The sequence below is a fragment of the Gopherus flavomarginatus genome, chromosome 1, assembly GCF_025201925.1.
Source record: "Gopherus flavomarginatus isolate rGopFla2 chromosome 1, rGopFla2.mat.asm, whole genome shotgun sequence".
In the NCBI taxonomy this organism is placed as follows: Eukaryota; Metazoa; Chordata; order Testudines; family Testudinidae; genus Gopherus; species Gopherus flavomarginatus.
The window spans coordinates 368,123,433-368,141,491 of record NC_066617.1 but is presented as its reverse complement, the minus strand read 5'-3'; the positions used below and the strand labels follow the sequence as shown (position 1 = coordinate 368,141,491).

Sequence of the window (18,059 nt, the reverse complement as noted above, 5' to 3'; positions counted from 1 at the left end):
TGGGCATTTACAGGGTATCAGACCCTATGGAAACCCAGGTATTGTCCCTAGTTTTCTACCTAATCAAATACAATTTTTAAATATTCACAAACGTACAGAGCAGCCAATTCCTCTCTGATTCAGCACAGAGCCCAAGAGTTCTCATCTCCTTTGGGAAGGTCCCTAATTACTGTTTACTCCTAAAGCTGGAGAATTAGCACAGAAGCTCAGACATGGAAAGAGAGACATTGGCTAGATTGTCTCCTGTCTCCAGCCTGTTTACATCCAGATGCCGCTTCTTTCACTAGAGGCTGAACAAACCCCACTGGGGTTGCTCAGAGCTATATTATAGATGGTGCACACCCCTGTATCAGCTCTCCGTGTGGGATGCTGCTGCAGATGCTGGGCTGAGAGTGGTGTGGGACACGGCTACCTGAGGGGGATTCCCAGGGAAGACACTTCCATCTCAGGATTTACAGGTATCTATCTCTTGCTGAAGAACTCTGCTCAACAATCCTAGTGCAATGTGGGCATGCTGGGATAGAAAGTAAGTCTGGGGTCCTTTCTGCTCTGTGCTGCCATTAAACATCCCAAGCCCCTTGCCACAGGGGATGGGTTTGTTCCAGTATCACTGGCCAAAATGTCCCTCTTCCCTGTGCTACCCCAGCTGATGCCCTCCAGCCCCAAGGTGGCTGCATTTCAGTGACACAGCGGATTGCTCAGGATGAAAGGTGTCAGTAGATGTACAATACACAGCTCAATTCAGTGGCTCGTACTTTTCAGTGAGGGAAAACTGCCCGTGGAGTAAGAACTCTGGAGCCAGCTGTCATCTCCTGCTCTTGCATTTCAGGGACCGTTACCTGGCTTTTATCTCCTGTAAGGCATGCTCCTCACTGGAACAATTCAAAGAATTTTTAAACATGGGCAAGACATCATCTCTCCTGACTTCACTAGAGAAGTCAGCTGAACTTTTATGCCTGAAACTTTTAAAAAACAATTCAGCTGGAAGCAGACACCTAGTGTGGGAAACTTTAGTCCAAAGGGTTAAAGTTTGGCAAATTTATAAGCAACTGAAAATGAGGTCTCCTAATTGAAGGTGTCAGACAGCCTGAAGTAAAGTTGGTGCCACTATCACCACCAATCTATTTGTGAATCACATGCAGCTAAACTCTTTGCTCCAGTAATGTCAGTGCCAAGGAGTTCCACAAGCCAAGTACAGATTACGTAAACAATTTTCTTTTCTGAATGTTGTATGTTCAGACTTCCAATGTAATTGAATGTTATCTTGTTTGTGGTTTATGAGACAGAGTAAATATAAATGCCAGATCTTCTTTCTTTATTGATAGATTCTTAGAGTTTAAAGTCACAAGAGACCATTAGATCATCCAGTATGATCTCCTATAAAACAAAGGTAATTACATTTCATCCAGTCACTTCTGTATTGACTCTATAACTACTATTTGACTAAGACCCCGTCTACACTGGGATTTTTCATCACAGAAATCTTAGAGCAATGGAGTGAGAAGGGACAGCAAAGGTCATCTAGTCTAATCAGCTGCCAAGATGCACGATTTGATCTGTGTAAAACATCCAAGGTAGATGATTATCCAGCCTCCTTTGGAAAACCCCTATTGAAGGAGCTTCCATGACCACCCAGGGCATGTGTTTCATTGTCCTCCTGGTCTGAGTTAGGAAGTTTTTCCTGAGATTTCATCTAAATGTGCTTCGCCTCTTGTCCTGCCCTCAGTGACAAAGAGAATAACTTTTCTCCATCTTTTTTATGGCAGTCTTTCAAACATTTGAAAAGTGCTGTAATGTCCCCCCTCCAGTCTCTTCTTTTCCAAATTAACATTCCTAGTTCCTTCAGCCTTTGCTCATCTGGCTTGTTTTCCAGCTCTTGGATCATCTTTGTCTCTCGCCTCTGTATCCTTTCCAGTTTCTCTACATCCGTCCTATACACTGGTGACCCAAACTGGCCCTGAGAGATGTAGCTATATCAATCTGATCCCAGTGTAGACAGCATGAGGTCAATGGAAGAATTCTTTAATCAACCTAGCTACCGCCTCTCGGGGAGGTAGGTTACCCCTGCCGACGGTGTAAGTCGTGTCTACACTGAAGCACTATGGCAGCTCTGCTGTAGAATTGTCAGTGTAGACAAGCCCTCGAGCAGATCTTCCAGAAATACATCCTGTCTGGGTCAGCACAAATGGGGAGCTGGAGAATCCACCACTTCCCTTCGCAGTTTGTTCCAATGATTAATCACCCTCAGAGGTAAAGATTTGGTCCTTATTTCCATCTGGAAGTTGTCTGGCTTCAGCTTCCAGTGATTGGGCCTACCTCTGCCTTTCTCCACTACATTACAGAGTCCATTACCCAAGGTTTTCTCCCCAGGAAAGTCTCTGCTTGATCATCTTTTCGTTGAGATAAATAGATGAAGCTCTTTAAGTCTTTCTCTGTCAGGCATTTTCTCCAGCTTCCAATCATTTTTGTGGCTCTTTTGTGCACCCTTCCCAATTTCTCAAGATTGTTTTTGAAATGTGGATTTCATAATTGGAGGCAGTTGATTTCACCAGTGTTATGTGCAGAGGCAACATCCTTCCCCTACTTCAACTCAGCACTCCCCTGTTTATGCATCCAGGGGTTGCATTGGCTCTTTTGGCCACAGCATTGCACTGGGAGCTTGCAATGAGTTGGTTGCCCACAATGACCCCTAAATCCTTTCCTGAGTCCCTGCATTCCATAAAATAGTGCCTGCTTGTGGGCTGAGCCTCCCTTCCCAGTTCCAAGAGGATCACTTTGCATTTGTCTGTATTAACACATTTTGTTTGCATGGGCCCAGCTCTTCAAATGCTCCAGATCAATCAGTGTGCTGCCCTGGATTCCTCATTGTAACCACTCTTCCAGCTTCTGGGTCATCACAAATTTTATCTGCAGTGATTTTCTATTTGCTCCCAGGTCACTGATGAAAATATCGAACAGCATCCAGCGTAGAACTGATCCCTGCAGAACCTAACTAGAAACAGTCCCATTCACTGGCAAAGGCCCACTGACAACTGCTTTCTGAGATCTGTCAGTTAGCCAGTTTTTAGTCCATTTTATGTGCGCTCCACTGGTTTTGCAGTGTTCATTTTGTTTCTCTCAATGTTTTCCTCTAATAAATGAAATGCCTCAGAGAAATTGAAGTGTATTGCATCTCCACGGTTCCCTTGATCAACCAAACATGCACTCTCCTTATTTGACAAGGCCGGTTTCCATAAATCATGCTGTTGACTGGCATTGATTATATTCCTAGACTATTTTTTACACTACTCCCATACCAGCTTTTCCATTCTTTCCTAACTATGTCAAATAATTTTTAAAACATTCCTTTCATTTTGTTAAATTGTTTACTTTTAACCCAGCACTGACCTGTATTTGCCTTTCTTTTCTCTTTTTTGAGCAGCCAGACACCAAGGCCATTAGAGGGGCACAAGAGGAGAAATCTGAATCAGGGAGGCTTTGAGGCAACACTTTGAAGCTGAGAACCAGTAATGTATGTTGCTGTGCTTGGGACTGTATTGCAGAATGGCATCCAGTGTCAGTAGGGTAGGAAGCAGTTGTGATTGTTCAGGCCCAGGATAAATGATAAAATTGCTTGCTTGTTTGCTGCTGCCATCTGCTGTCACAACTTGCATGGAAACAAATAAAGAGTGTGTATTATTCAAACAACTTTGCTTTTATAGCCAAAACCCCCCCAACACTATGCACACGCACACAGACACATGCACATTCCTGGTGGGCGAGGTACCAGGGGAGGGCTGACCCAAAGTACCAGGTATCGGAGAGGAATGTATGCGCGGCATTTTGAGAGATCATGGGAACGAGTTCTGAATGTGCCGAAGGGGAGGGTGTTGCATCTCTACTCCAGAACTTTTATCAGGCTCTCCATTGCGGTATGCCTCATTTTCTTCGTTCCTGCTTTCTTCGTCCTCACTTTCGCTCCATTGCCTGCATTCTATCTTGTAGGTATCACAGTACTGCAGCCCCTCCTGGAACATATCTTCCTTGCTCCATCTTGGGCACTTTCTTATGCAGCAGAGATGCTCGCCTGGAGTGGAGGGGATGCCGCCCTTCAAAGACTTGTCTGGTGAAGCACAAGAAACAATAAACAGAAGCATTCTTATTAAGTGTACCTACAGCATTGAAACGATACTAAAATACACCTTTGGTAACACACCAATCACTTTCCTGCTGGCCCTTGGGAAGCACACATGCCAGCAAACACCACAAGCAGTGCAGAGATAGAGGACATTGTGCCTGGGATAAAAACAATGTGAGAAGGGTGCAGAGCACTTCTCAGGGGGCAATTCTCTACAGTTTCCCACCCTTTTCCACAGGCAGGGGTCATCGTGGCAGGTATCTCACATTGGAAGGGAAGCAAGGAGGCAAGGGTGCAGCTACTACATGCTTGTAGCTTCTGCCCAGGTCCCTGTGCTGCTCCTCTGGGTGCTGCTTTGTTCCTGGCCCAAGTAATTACCGAATGGTATGGAAAAGTATCCCTCAGTGGGGGAAGGAACAAAGCAGCTCTGCCAAGGACCCTCCGGCAGAGGATTGTTGAGTACCAGCAGGAAAATTTCCTAAAGATCTCTCTGGAGGAATCCTGTGAAATCTCAGTGAGAATCAACAATCTGCTCCACCACGCTGCCTAGCTGTACTGGGAAATGCCCAGCACAGAGAAACCCAGCCAGCCGTGTACATTTCTCTGCCGCCAACCCACCTCCACACTTCATAAAGCAAAACCATTTACCAGGGGTCTCCTCTTCGCTTCTGACTCCCCTGATTGTGACTACTGAGACTACCTGGCCACCTCCTGGGCGACTCTGACCTGGGAACCACATCTTCTTCTGCCTCCACCTTTTCCTCGATGACTTCCTCCTTTGGGTTAGGTCCAGCTTCCGCCAGCTCCAGCCCAGCTGAAGTACCCACAGGACTCTTGGCCATGGAGGTGGGGTTGCTGCCAAGGATAACACCTGACTCCTTATAAAAATGGCAGTTGTGGAGTGCTACTCTTCTTCACCTTTGCTCTGCACTGCAGCATGTCCCGATCAGAGCTCTTTCCCCAGAAGCTCCGTGAAAACTGTCCTTGGTATTGAAATTCCTATGGCTCCAGCACAGCTGGAACCTCATAGCCTCCTCTCCCCATATTCTGTGCATATCCAGCAGTTCTGCTGTGGTCCTACCGGGAGAGCATTGGCTGCGTGGAGCCACCAGGACCACCAGGAAGATGTGATATGAACACCCCACACTGAGCAAACAGGAAGGGGAATTTCAAAATTACTGGGCTTTCAAGGGGGAAGGACGTAAGCACAGCAACTGAGTTTAAACTGTGCGAGTGTTTAACTAGGCACTTTGATGACAAAACTTGTGTGTACAAACCCTTACAACTCTAGCCAAGGTGGTTTTATTACATCACTGAAACTGAGGAGTTCCATCATCAAAGTGGCTTTGTAGTATATATAACGCCCTAGATTCTTTGGCAAAAGCTGCCTTTTGGCAAAAGCAATAGGCAGTGTAGACAAGGCCTCAGGAACAATGAGATGTATGTTTCCTGCTGGTGCCTGTGAAGGTTTTCCACACCACAACGTGTAGGAATTATTGACACAGGGAGCATCATGAAATATGTAATTGGTATTAGCAGGGTCAGTTGTTCAAATGTCCTTTTTCAGTGTGTGAAGAGCGACCAATCTGCTTTACCCATGAAAACAGCCTCCAGTAGTGCATGTAGTGTCTCATATTAACATTGTCTCTCCATCCAGGCATTTGAAAAGCAACCATCACCCAGGGCCCTGGGCACATAAAGAAAGTCAGAGAAACATACAGTACATGCAGGAGACACCATTCTGCCTCAGAGTTGGACACCTTCACTCCTTCTCCATGTCTGAGTCCAATACAACCAACTTCACCAACCCCTCCACCTTCATCCTGCTGGGCATTCCTGGCCTGGAGGCTGCCCATGTCTGGATCTCCATCCCCTTCTGCACTATGTACATCATAGCCATCCTGGGGAACTTTACCATCTTGTTCATTGTGAAGAGGGAGTCGAGCCTCCATGTCCACATGTACTATTTCCTCTGCATGCTGGCTGTCACTGACCTGGGCCTGTCCACGTCCATCCTGCCCAAGACATTGAGCATCTTCTGGTTCAATTCCAGGGAGATCAATTTCAGTGCCTGCCTCACCCAGATGTACTTCCTTCACTGCTTCACAGTGATGGGGTCTGAGATCTTCGTGGCCATGGCTTTTGATCGCTATGTGGTCATCTGCCATCCCCTGAGACATTCCACCATCTTGACAAACCCTGTGGTCGCCAAGATGGGCCTGGCTGTTGGGCTGTGCAGCGGCATGCTCGTAATGCCCCATCCTGTCCTGGCCAGGAGGTGGCCATATTGCAGAACCAACATCATCCCCCACACGCACTGCGAGCATATGGCCGTGGTGAAGCTGGCTTGTGCTGACATCAGCGTGAGCAGTTACTATGGCCTCTTCATGGTACTTTGTGGGCTCAGTCTGGATGGGATTTTTATCACTGTGTCCTATATCCAGATCCTCAGGGCCATCTTCAGCCTCCCCACAAAGGACGCCAGGCTCAAGACTTTTGGGACCTGTGGCTCCCACCTCTGTGCCATCTCAGCCTTTTACATCTCAGCTCTCTTCTCCTCCCTCACCTATCGGTTTGGGCAGAGTGTGCCCCTATATTTCCACGTTTTCATGGCCAACATGTACCGCCTGGTGCCCCCCATGCTAAACCCCATCATCTACGGGGTGAGGACCAAACAGATCCGGGACAGGCTGCTTTGGCTCTTTATTCATAAAGGGATGTAAAGTTTTCTCCTGGTGCGCTGCCTCTCAGACCGAGCTCTGTGGAGAGCTGTCTGGTGACAGGTGCTGGGTCCTCTTCCATGAATCAGGGGTTATTTAAGGACGTTAAATCCTTTCCTGATTTACCTGTGCTCTGAAAGCATGACAAAGTGGGGAATCTGTCTATGTATTACTCACTGGGCTGCCACCTTTCTAACTGCAGGTAACTCAACCCCTGAGACCACATGCCTTACCCCACCTCTTCCTCTCCTCTGTCTCTTGCTCCTCTCCTCTCGTCTCCCTGTCACTCACTGGATCCTCTCCATGTCTTTCCTCCCCAGTGGAAGGGCTGCAATTTTAGATTTTGGTGTGGAGGAGACAACGATAACTGTGATTCCAGGGGCAACTTAGACATTTGAAAACTATATCGAATTCCACAATATAGCAAATAAACAAATATTAACCCATTCAGCTCTAGGAGTAACATTTTCTTACGTCTTATGGCAATTAACTTCCGGGACACTGGTTAGGCTTAAATTTAAAAATAAAATTAATGTGTATTCTTACTTTGCTCCTAACACTGCAGAGAGAGAGAGGCTCTGCTGGGTTCCTTCTCAGCTCTGGAAGGGGAGTGGGGTCTAGTGGGATACAGCAGGGGGAAGATACCTCTGCAGTCCGTATAAAAACATAAGAACCTAGGAATGGACATTGGTCCATCTAGCCCAGCGTCCTGTCTTCATCAGTGGCCAGTGCTAGGTGCCCCAGAGGGAATGAACAGAACAGGTATACAAAATAAATAATAATAATAATAATATATGGAGCTATACCTATATTATAAAACTAGAAGTCTGTTGAGTTCAGCCACCTGCCTTTACTAGTAGGACCAAGTACTGATTTTTACCCCAGATCCCTAAGAGGCCCCCTCAAGGTTTGAACTCACAGCCCTGGGTTTAGCAGGCCAATGCTGTAATCACCAAGTCATCCATCCCCTTTCAACTAGTCCCAGCTCCTGGCAAACAGGGGTGAGGGACACACAGAACATGGTTTCAGATCCCTGCCCATCATGGCTAACAGCCATTGATGGACCTGTCCTCCATGAACTGATCTAGTTCTTAATGGAATCCTGGTGTACTTTTGTCCTTCATAACATCCCCTGGCAAAGAGTTCCACAGGTTGGTGTGAAGAAATACTTCCTTTTGGTTGCTTGAAATCAGCTGCTTATTTATTCACTGGGTGACTGGTGTTCCCTCTAACTTTTTACATCCATGTGTGGAATTAATTTTGGTATGTGGACCAATATGGAGATGATGTGTGGCAGGGGTGGGGCCAAGTGGTTTTTAGTATGGGAGAGGGCTCAGGGCTGGAGCAGAGGGTTAGGGTGTGGGGGTACAAGGACTTTAGCTAGGGGTGCTGGCTCTGGGGTGGGACGAGGGATAAGGGGTTCAGGGAGCAGGAAGGGGCTCAGGGATGGGGCAAAGAATTAGCGTGCATGGGGTTGCAGGCTCTGGGATAGGGCCAGGGTTGACAGGCTTAGAATGCAGGATGCCCCGTGTTCTCTAATCTTTAGACTGTGTATTAATTATATTGATTACTTAAGAACCCCCAGTGATCAGTCTAGGGCTGATAGGTTCTTGTCCCAAAATCAGGCCAGTATTATTTAAATTATTATATAGTAGGGAACTCTGATGTGCACAGTTACAACACTCACACTATAAGACCTTTTTTAATATTTAATATCATTTATTAATACCTTTTCACAGTCACAAATACCGCAACTTAACAAGCTAGATAATGAATGTACATCTGCACTTCCATAGACTCACACCAACCCTGAAGTGATAGCCCTCCTCTTCCTCATCACCATCACCTTCCCCATCATCACTGGTGGCCATCAGTCTGCCACCTCCCAAAGATGACATCTCCTCCTGCTGCCCCTAGGCTGAGATGCCACGTTTTCAATATGTTAGACTGACAACATGGTGTCTGATGCGTGTTCAGCAGGGGATTTTTCCCTTTTCCTTGTGTGTATTTCCTCACTTTACCAGTGGTGGAGTGTCTTTTCCTGTAGGTTAGTATAGCAATGATCTCTACTTATTATCATATATGTCAATTCATTACTGTGGCCCTTTTCTGGTTCGGTGTCACATTTGGTATTTCTGTACTACCTGGTTATTTCGGGTTTTTCCAAGCTGTGGTGGACCTGTTACGTGGAAAAGAGTATGAACTTAGGAAAGCCCTTATGCCAGCCTGCTTTAACACCTCATGTGTGGCCCTTCTGCTTTAGCGCATCACCACCTATCTAACTTTGCCTTAGCTCAACACAGAGGATATGGCCTGCAGGTGCCTTTCCTTACAGCCAAACTACTTTAATATAAACCTATTATAACCTATTGTAATAAAGCAAAGAATCAAACCCAAAAGGCAATAAGAAATCCATAAGAAAAGATATACAGGCAAGCAAGCAGGTGAGCCCTATAGGCGACACCTGGGCTGTGGCAGAGAGAGAAGACCTACCCCAGCTCTCTCTCGGCGCAGCACCTTGGGACCAGGGAGAGGTGCTGGGCTGGGGGAGGGGTGCTTTCCCCATCCTGCACGGCCTGTGGTAGCCTGCTGCATAGTCACACAGCTTAGAAGAACTTAGTGGGTGACCCCTAGTTTTTGTCTTATGAGTAGTAAATAACTTTTAGTTATTCAACTTTTCCACAGCAGTCGTGATTTTACAGAACCTCCATCATAGCCCCCGTTAGTCGTTTCTTTTCCAAGCTGAAAAGTCTCAGTCTTATTAATCTCTCCATAACCTTAATCATTTCTCTTGGCCTTCTCTGTGCCTTCCTTAATGGTGCCCATGTCCAGCCGGGCTCCCTCTGCCTGGGGCTGGGCGGGGAGCTCCTACAGCCTGATAAGGAGCCTGCCTGCAGGTAGGAGGCAGCTCCGGGGTAGCACAGGCTCCCATGGGTTAATGACCCAAGGTTTCCCTCCACCCTGCAGTAACTAGATACTGCTGGATCCTCTTTTCCAGTTGAAAACCAGGTGCTTGGCAAATTTAAATGGCACCAGGGCAGAAAAGAGTGTGAAGCCCCAGGCTGGGGATGGGGCAAGGAAGAGTCATGTGGTGAGGTCATGTGTCCTCTGCTTTAGCTTGTGCCCACCCAGTAATTTCTGAGTGCAGGTGACACCCGCTGAACATGCATCAGAGGGGTCGCCGTGTTAGTCGGGATCTGGAAAAAGCAACAAAGAGTCCTGATGGCACCTTATAGTGCATGGAACAACCTCGATGCCAACTCTGCCCACATATCTACACCAGCGACACCGTTACAGGACCTAACCAGATCAGCCATACCATCACTGGTTCATTCACCTGCACATCCACCAATGTAATATACGCCATCATATGCCAGCAATGCCCCTCTGCTATGTATATCGACCAGACTGGACAGTCTCTACAGAAAAGGATAAATGGACACAAGTCAAATACTGGGAATGGCAATATACAAAAACTTATAGGAGAACACTTCAATCTCCCTGGACACACAATAGCAGATTTAAAGGTAGTTATCCTGCAGCAAAAAAACTTCAGGCCCAGACTCCAAAAAGAAACCGCTGAGCTTCAGTTCATCTGCAAATTTGACACCATCAGCTCAGGATTAAACAAAGACTGTGAATGGCTAGCCAAGGACAAAAGCACTTTCTCCTCCCTTGGTGTTCACCCTCAACTGCTAGAAGAGGGCCTCATCCTCCCTGATTGAACTAACTTCATTATCTCCAGACTGATTCTGGCCTGCATGTGTATACCTGCCTCTGGAAATTTCCATTATATGCATCCGATGAGGCAGGGATTCACCCCCGAAAGCTCATGCTCCAATACGTCTGTTAGTCTATAAGGTTGCACAGGACTCTTTGTCACTGAACAAGGAAAGTGAGAGAGCGACAATTTCAGCATGTGTGATGGGTAGCGGGGAAAACACTCGTTCCTTGTCTTTTGCTATGTACCTCAGCTTGCTTTTCTCCTCTCTATTTCATATAATATATCAATGGAAATTTTATGATTTACTGAATATCATTACCCTATTTTTATGCACGTATCATTTTTGTACCTAAAGTCATGAACATTGACTATGCACAAGTATTTCAAATGTGTTTGCTCCTGTGGTAGTTCCCACAAGGTAGGTTACATTCAGTCTAGACAGCATATTGTGAATGAATTATTCAAGTTGGTGACCCCTCAATGAACACAATGGATCATGGAAGAAACATATCCCCATCTGATGGACTTAACTGCGGACATTCTAGCCAGAATATGGATAACGGTCCCTACTAAGACACACTGAAGCAAGAACATAAGAACAGCCGTACTGGGTCAGACCAAAGGTCCATCTAGCCCAGTATCTGTCTACCGACAGTGACCAATGCCAGGTGCCCCAGAGGGAGTGAACCTAACAGGTAATGATTAAGTGATCTCTCTCCTGCCATCCGTCTCCACGTTGTGACAAACAGAGCCTAGGGACACCATTTCTTACCCATCCTGGCTAATAGCCATTAATAGACTTAACCACCAGGAATTTATCCAGTTCTCTTTTAAACGCTGTTATAGTCCCAGCCTTCAAAACTTACTCAGGCAAGGAGTTCCACAGGTTGACTGTGCGCTGTGTGAAGAAGAACCTCCTCTTATTTGTTTTAAACCTGCTGCCTGCTGCATGAAAGGATGTATGACCAGCTCATGTACAGCTGGACTACCTCTTGTGCCTGAACTTTCTCACTAACGGTACTGGGGTCTTTTGCTTGTAAAAAATTAATATCCATCCACACGGCGCACACTATGAAAGACTCTGACTGGGCAGGTGGTCCCAGGCTGGAAAGGAGAAATCCCAGCCTGTGTATGGAGGAGTGGAAAACTGTACCATGAGGATTAGACATTGCTTGACTCAAATCCTGTCTAGATTACAGAACTCAGATTGCCATTTTGTTTTACTTCTTGAGGAATCTACATTGATCAGTACACTTATTACTTATAGCCACTTAAAATCTACCTTTCTGTGTGATGGGGCAAGGCCAGATGGTTACACTGAAGTAGTAAGGAACAGGTATGTTAGCCCCAGGCTAACCAAATCCCTAGTACCATGGTAACCAAATGCTCCAGGTTAATCAAGACACCTGGAGCCAATTGAGATCTTTCTAGAAGGCAGTGGAGATAAAAACATTGATTGGGCCACCTGAAGCCAATGAAGGGCTGGCTGGAACTAGTTAAAAGCCTCCCAGCTAGTCAGTGAGTTTGGTGTGTGTGAGGAGCTGGGAGCAAGAGGCGCAAGGAGCTGAGAGTGTGCTGCTGGAGGATTGAGGAGTAGAAGCATTATCAGAAACCAGGAGGAAGGTTCTGTGGTGAGGATAATGAAGGTGTTTGGAGGAGGCCTTGGGGAAGTAGCCCAAGGAGTTGTAGCTGTCATGCAGCTGTTACTGGAGGCACTATAGACAGCTGCAATCCACAGGGCCCTGGGCTGGAACCCGGAGTAGAGGGCGGGCCCGGGTTCCCCCCAAACCTCCCAAGTCCTGATCAGACACAGGAGGAATTAATGTGAGAACGTAAGTATTAGAGTGGAGTGGGTCTAGTATTTATTCAATCTTCTCTCTTTTATATTAGAATTAGATACAGTGCTCTTGCCACATATCTTGCTAAGTTATCTGCCAAAAAATAGAGTTTTCAAGACCGTAAGTAGCCCCAGGAATCACCGTTACGGTGGTCACCCGACAGAAATCTGAAACAACTTCCTTGCAGCTGGGGTGGGTAAGGGAGGTGAAAATGATCCAGGATGTGATGAGGGTAGGGAGTAGAGGAGCAAAGTATGATGGAAAGAGGAAGCACAGGGACAGAGCCTTGGCAGAAGAGGTGGGGGTACGGCATGGGGACTTGGGTGTCCATTACAGCAATAGAAAAGTGGCAACCCAGTGAGTTCTACATAGACCAATTCCCCAGGTTCTAATGCTGACACTGCACATTAAGATCAGGAAAAGATTTAATGTCTCTTTGACTGTCCACTCAGTGATTCAGGGAAGAGGGTGCGGCACCAGGTACCAGCCAGCTCTGCACAGAGCTCAATATGAAAGCCAAAGCAGCGGGAGAGAACTTTAGGTCTCTTTACAAGTGAAGAACCGGAGCAGGCTGTTTCTGATCTGTTTGGTCCTCATCCCATAGATGATGGGGTTCAGCATGGGGGGCACCAGGAGATACACGTTAGCAAGGAGAACATGGAAGTGCAGGGGGATATTCTGGCCAAACCGGTGTGTAAGGATGGAGAAATAAGATGGGATGCAAAATGTTAAGAAGACACAGAGGTGGGAGCTGCAGGTACCAAAAGTCTTGAGCCGGGCGTCCTTTGTGGGGAGGCTGAAGATGGACTTGAGGATCTGGATATAGGACACAATGATAAAAAATACATCCAGACCTGTCATCAAAAACGCCACAAAGAGTCCATAGTAACTACTAATGTGGATGTCGGCGCAGGCCAGCTTTACCACGGTCATGTGCTCGCAGTACGAGTGGGGGATGATATTGGTTCTGCAATATGGCCACTGCCTTGCCAGGACGGGGTTGGGTATTACGAGCATACCACCACGCAGCACCACTGCCAGGCCAATCTTGGCCACCACAGAGTTTGTCAGGATGGTGGAATGTCTCAGGGGATGGCAGATGGCCACATAGCGATCAAAAGCCATGGCCACGAGGATTCCAGACGCCATCCCTGAGAAGCAGTGAATGAAGTACATCTGGATGAGACAGGCACTGAAATCGATCTCCCTGGAACTGAACCAGAAGATGTTCAGCATTTTGGGAATGGTGGACGTAGATAGTAAAAGATCGGTGACAGCCAGCATGCAGAGGAAATAGTACATGGGCTCATGGAGGCTTGGATCCCTCTTGACAATGAAGAGGATGGTGAAGTTCCCCATGACAGCTATGGCATAAATGGTGCAGAAAGGGATGGAGATCCAGACATGGGCTGTCTCCAGGCCAGGAATGCCCAGCAGGATGAAGGTGGAGGGGTTGGTGAATTCAGTTGTATTGGAATCTGACATGGAATAGGGGAGAAGGTATTTCAGCTCTGAGGAAGAACTTTGTCTAGTGCATGTACCGTATGTTCCTCTGACTTCCTGTATGTGCCCAGGCTCTAGGGTGATGGCCGCAGTACAAATGCCTAGACAGAGAGACAATGTTAACATGAGACACTGCATGCACTACTGGATGTTGTTGTCATGGATGAAGCAGATTGATTGCTTTTCACACATTAAAAAATGATATTTTCATTACTTAGAGAAATGAATTATGAAGAACTGACCCAGACAATGCTCATTCCTACACATCATGGTGTGGGAAACCTTAATAGGCACCAGTAGGAAACACCAGCCCGCCTGGATAGCCACTGTAGTGGGCCGTTCCCCTTATAGACTCATAGACTTTAAGGTCAGAAGGGACCATTATGATCATCTAGCCTGACTTCCTGCACAAAGCAGGCCACAGAACCCTACCCATCCACTTCTATAACAAACCCTAACCCATGTCTTAGTTACTGAAGTCCTCAAATTGTGGTTTGAAGAATTGAAGCTGCAGAGAATCCACCAGCAAGTGACCCATGCCCCATGCTGCAGAGGAAGGCAAAAAACCTTCAGGGCCTCTGCCATTCTGCCCCGGAGGAAAATTCCTTCCCGACCTCAAATATGGTGATCAGCTAAACCCTGAGCATGTGGGCAAGACTCACCAGCCATCACTCTGGAAAGAATTCTCTGCAGTAACTCAGATCCCATCCCATCTAACATCCCATCACAGACCACTGGGAGTACTTACCTGCTGATAATCAAAGATCAATTGCCAAAATTAGGATATCCCATCATACCATCCCTTCCATAAACTTATCAAGCTTAGTCTTAAAGCCAGATATGTCTTTTGCCCCCACTACTCCCCTTTGGAAGGCTGTTCCAGAACTTCACTCCTCTAATGGTTAGAAACCTTCATCTAATTTCAAGTCTAAACTTCCAAGTGTCCAGTTTATACCCATTTATTCTTGTGTCCACATTGGTACTAAGCTTAAATAATTCCTCTCCCTCCCTGATATTTAGCCCTCTGATATATTTATAAAGAGCAAGCATATCTCCCCTCAGCCTTCTTTTGTTAGGCTAACCAAGCCAAGCTCTTTGAGTCTCCTTTCATAAGACAGGTTTTCCATTCCTCGGATCATCCTAGTAGTTCATCTCTGAACCTGTTCCAGTTTGAATTCATCCTTCTTAAACATGGAAGACCAGAACTGCACACAATACTCCAGATGAGGTCTCACCAGTGCCTTATATAACAGTACTAACACCTCCTTAACTTTGCTGGAAATACCTCGCCTGATGTATCCTAAAACTGCATTAGCTTTTTTCATGGCCCTATCACACTGATGGCTCATAGTCATCTTGTGATCAACCAATACTCCAAGGTCCTTCTCCTCCTCTGTTACTTCCAACTGATGTGTCCCCATTTTATAACTAAAATTCTTATTATTAATCCCTAAATGCATGACCTTGCACTTTTCACTATTAAATTTCATCCTATTACTATTACTCCAGTTTACAAGGTCATCCAGATCTTCCTGTATGATATCCCAGTCCTTCCCTGTGTTAGCAATACCTCCCAGCTTTGTGTCATCCGCAAACTTTATTAGCACATTCCCGCTTTTTGTGCCAAGGTCAGTAATAAAAAGTTAACTAATATTGGTCCCAAAACTGATACCTGAGGAACTCCATTAGTAACGTCCTTCCAGCCTGACAGTTCACCCTTCAGTAAGACCTGTTCTAGTCTCCCCTTTAACCAGTTCCTTATCCACCATTCAATTTTCATATTGATCCCCATCCTTTCCAATTTCACTAATAATTCCCCATGTGAAACCGTGTCAAATGCCTTACTGAAATCAAAGTAAATTAGATCTACTGCATTTCCTTTGTCTACATAATATGTTACCTTCTCAAAGAAGGAGATCAGGTTGGTTTGGCACGATCTACCTTTAATAAAACCATGTTGTAATTTGTCTCAATTACCATTGATCTCAATGTCCTTAACTACTTTCTCCTTCAAATTTTTTTCCAAGACCTTACATACTACAGATGTCAAACTGACAGGCCTATAGTTACTCTGATCACTTTTTTTCCTTTCTTAAAAATAGGAACTATGTTAGCAATTTTCCAGTCATACGGTACAACCCTTGAGTTTACGGATTCATTAAAAATTCTTGCTAACGGGCTTGCAATTTCATGTGCCTGTTTTTTAATATTCTCGGATGAAGATTGTTTGGGCCCCCCTGATTTTGTCCCTTTAAGCTGTTCAAGTTTGGCTTCTGCCTCGGATGTGGTAATAGCTACCTTCATATCCTCATTCCCATTTGTCATCCTTCCATTACCCTAAGCTCCCATAGCCTCATTAAAGATTGAGGAAAAGTATTTATTTAGATATTGGGCCAAGCCTAGACTATCTGTAACCTCCACTCCATCCTCAGTGTTTAGTCATCCCACTTCTTCTTTCTTTGTTTTCTTCTTATTTATATGGCTATAGAACCTTTTACTATTGGTTTTAATTCCCTTTGCAAGGTCCAACTCTACATGGCTTTTAGCCTTTCTCACTTTATCCCTACATGTTCTGACCTCACTAAGGTAGCTTTCCTTGCTAATCCCGCCCATCTTCCACTCCTTCTAGGCTTTCTACTTTTTCTTAATCACCTCTCTGAGATGCTTGCTCATCCAGCTTGGTCTACAACTCCTGCCTATGGTTTTTCCCCTTTCTTGGGATGCAGGCTTCTGATAGTTTCTGCAGCTTCGACTAAAAGTAATCCCAGGCCTCTTCCGCCTTTAGATCCACCAGTTCTTCAGTCCAATCCACTTCCCTAACTAATTTCCTTAATTCTTTAAAGTTAGCCCTTTTGAAGTAAAAAAAACCATAGTCCCAGATCTATTTTTATTTATCCTTCCATCTAGTTTGAATTGAATTAGCTCATGATCACTCGAACCAAGGCTGTCCCCTACAACCATTTCTTCTATGAGGTCCTCACGACTCACCAAAACCAAATCTAAAATGGCAGCCCCTCTGTTGGTTCTTCAACTGCTTGGCTAAGAAATCCATCTGCCATCACATCCAGAAAAATCTGAGCCCTATTATTCTTACTAGCACTTGTCCTCCTGTCTATATCTGGGAAGTTAAAGTCTCCCATGATCACACAATTCCCATTAGTGTTTACTTCATTAAAAACATTAAAGAGGTCTCTATCCATATCCAAATCAGATCCCGGCGGTCTGTAGCACACCCCAAGCACTATCTCAGGGGAGGCTCTAGTAGCTTTCTTTCCCCGTGTGTGATTTCTGCCCAGACAGACTCTGTCTTATCCATTCCATCACTTCTTATTTCTTTACAGTTAAATCATCATAGATACACAGTGCTACTCCACCACCTTTGCCTTTATTTCTGTCTTTTCTAAACAGCACATAGCCTTCAAAACCTGTACTCCACCATGTTTCTGTCATCCCTATAATATCCAGTTTCACTTCCTGCACCAGTAGCTCTAGTTCCTCCATTTTGTTCCCTAGGCTGCTCGCATTAGTGTACAGACATCTTAATTTTTGCCTTTTGGCTTCACTGACATTCTTTACCAGGTTAGGCACAGACATTGTACCACCAGCATCACCTGTTAGACTGGTATCTACACTACCCTTCCTCCTTATGTCAATTCTTCTGTCCATGGCTGTATCCCCTCTTACTTTGTTTCTTCCCTCTCAAGGTTAAATTCTGGTGTGGAGATTACCTGGAAATCTCCAACCATCTCCCCGAAATTCCTAGTTTAGAGCTCTCTTAATCAGTTGGGCAAGCCTCCATCCTAGAAGTCTATTTCCCTCCTGTCTCAGGTGAAGTCCATCCCGAGAGAACAGTCTTCTGTCCACAAATGCTTCCCAGTGGCAGTACATCCCAAAGCCCTCCTTATAGCACCACTGCCTGAGCCATCTCTGGTTCGCCATAATCTTGTCACATCTTTGTTGCCCTTCTCTAGGAACGGCGAATCCCACCGAATCCACTGAGCCTCGATTTCCTTAAGCTCTTCCCCAGTCTGGCATAGTCTCCTTGATATGTGCCGTGAGAATCTAGCCATATCATTCTTTCCCATGTGAAGGACAATCAATGGATTCTTGCCCGCTCCCATAATGGATCCTCTCAGCCTCAGGTCAACATCCCTTAT

At 45.8% G+C, this 18,059-nt stretch overlaps 2 protein-coding genes across 2 annotated transcripts; one reads left to right on the top strand and one right to left on the bottom strand.

Annotated features, from left to right (window-relative positions):
- The first annotated feature begins 5,892 nt into the window (after positions 1-5,892).
- Positions 5,893-6,840, top strand: LOC127052525 (olfactory receptor 52E2-like). Its single transcript, XM_050956379.1, has one exon. The coding sequence runs from the start codon at positions 5,893-5,895 to the stop codon at positions 6,838-6,840; it is 948 nt and encodes a 315-aa protein (XP_050812336.1).
- Positions 6,841-12,936: 6,096 nt separating this feature from the next.
- On the bottom strand, positions 12,937-13,890 carry LOC127038684 (olfactory receptor 52E4-like). Its single transcript, XM_050931507.1, has one exon. It carries the CDS (start codon positions 13,882-13,884, stop codon positions 12,937-12,939), a length of 948 nt encoding a protein of 315 aa, XP_050787464.1. The 5' UTR covers positions 13,885-13,890.
- Between the last annotated feature and the right edge of the window lie 4,169 nt (positions 13,891-18,059).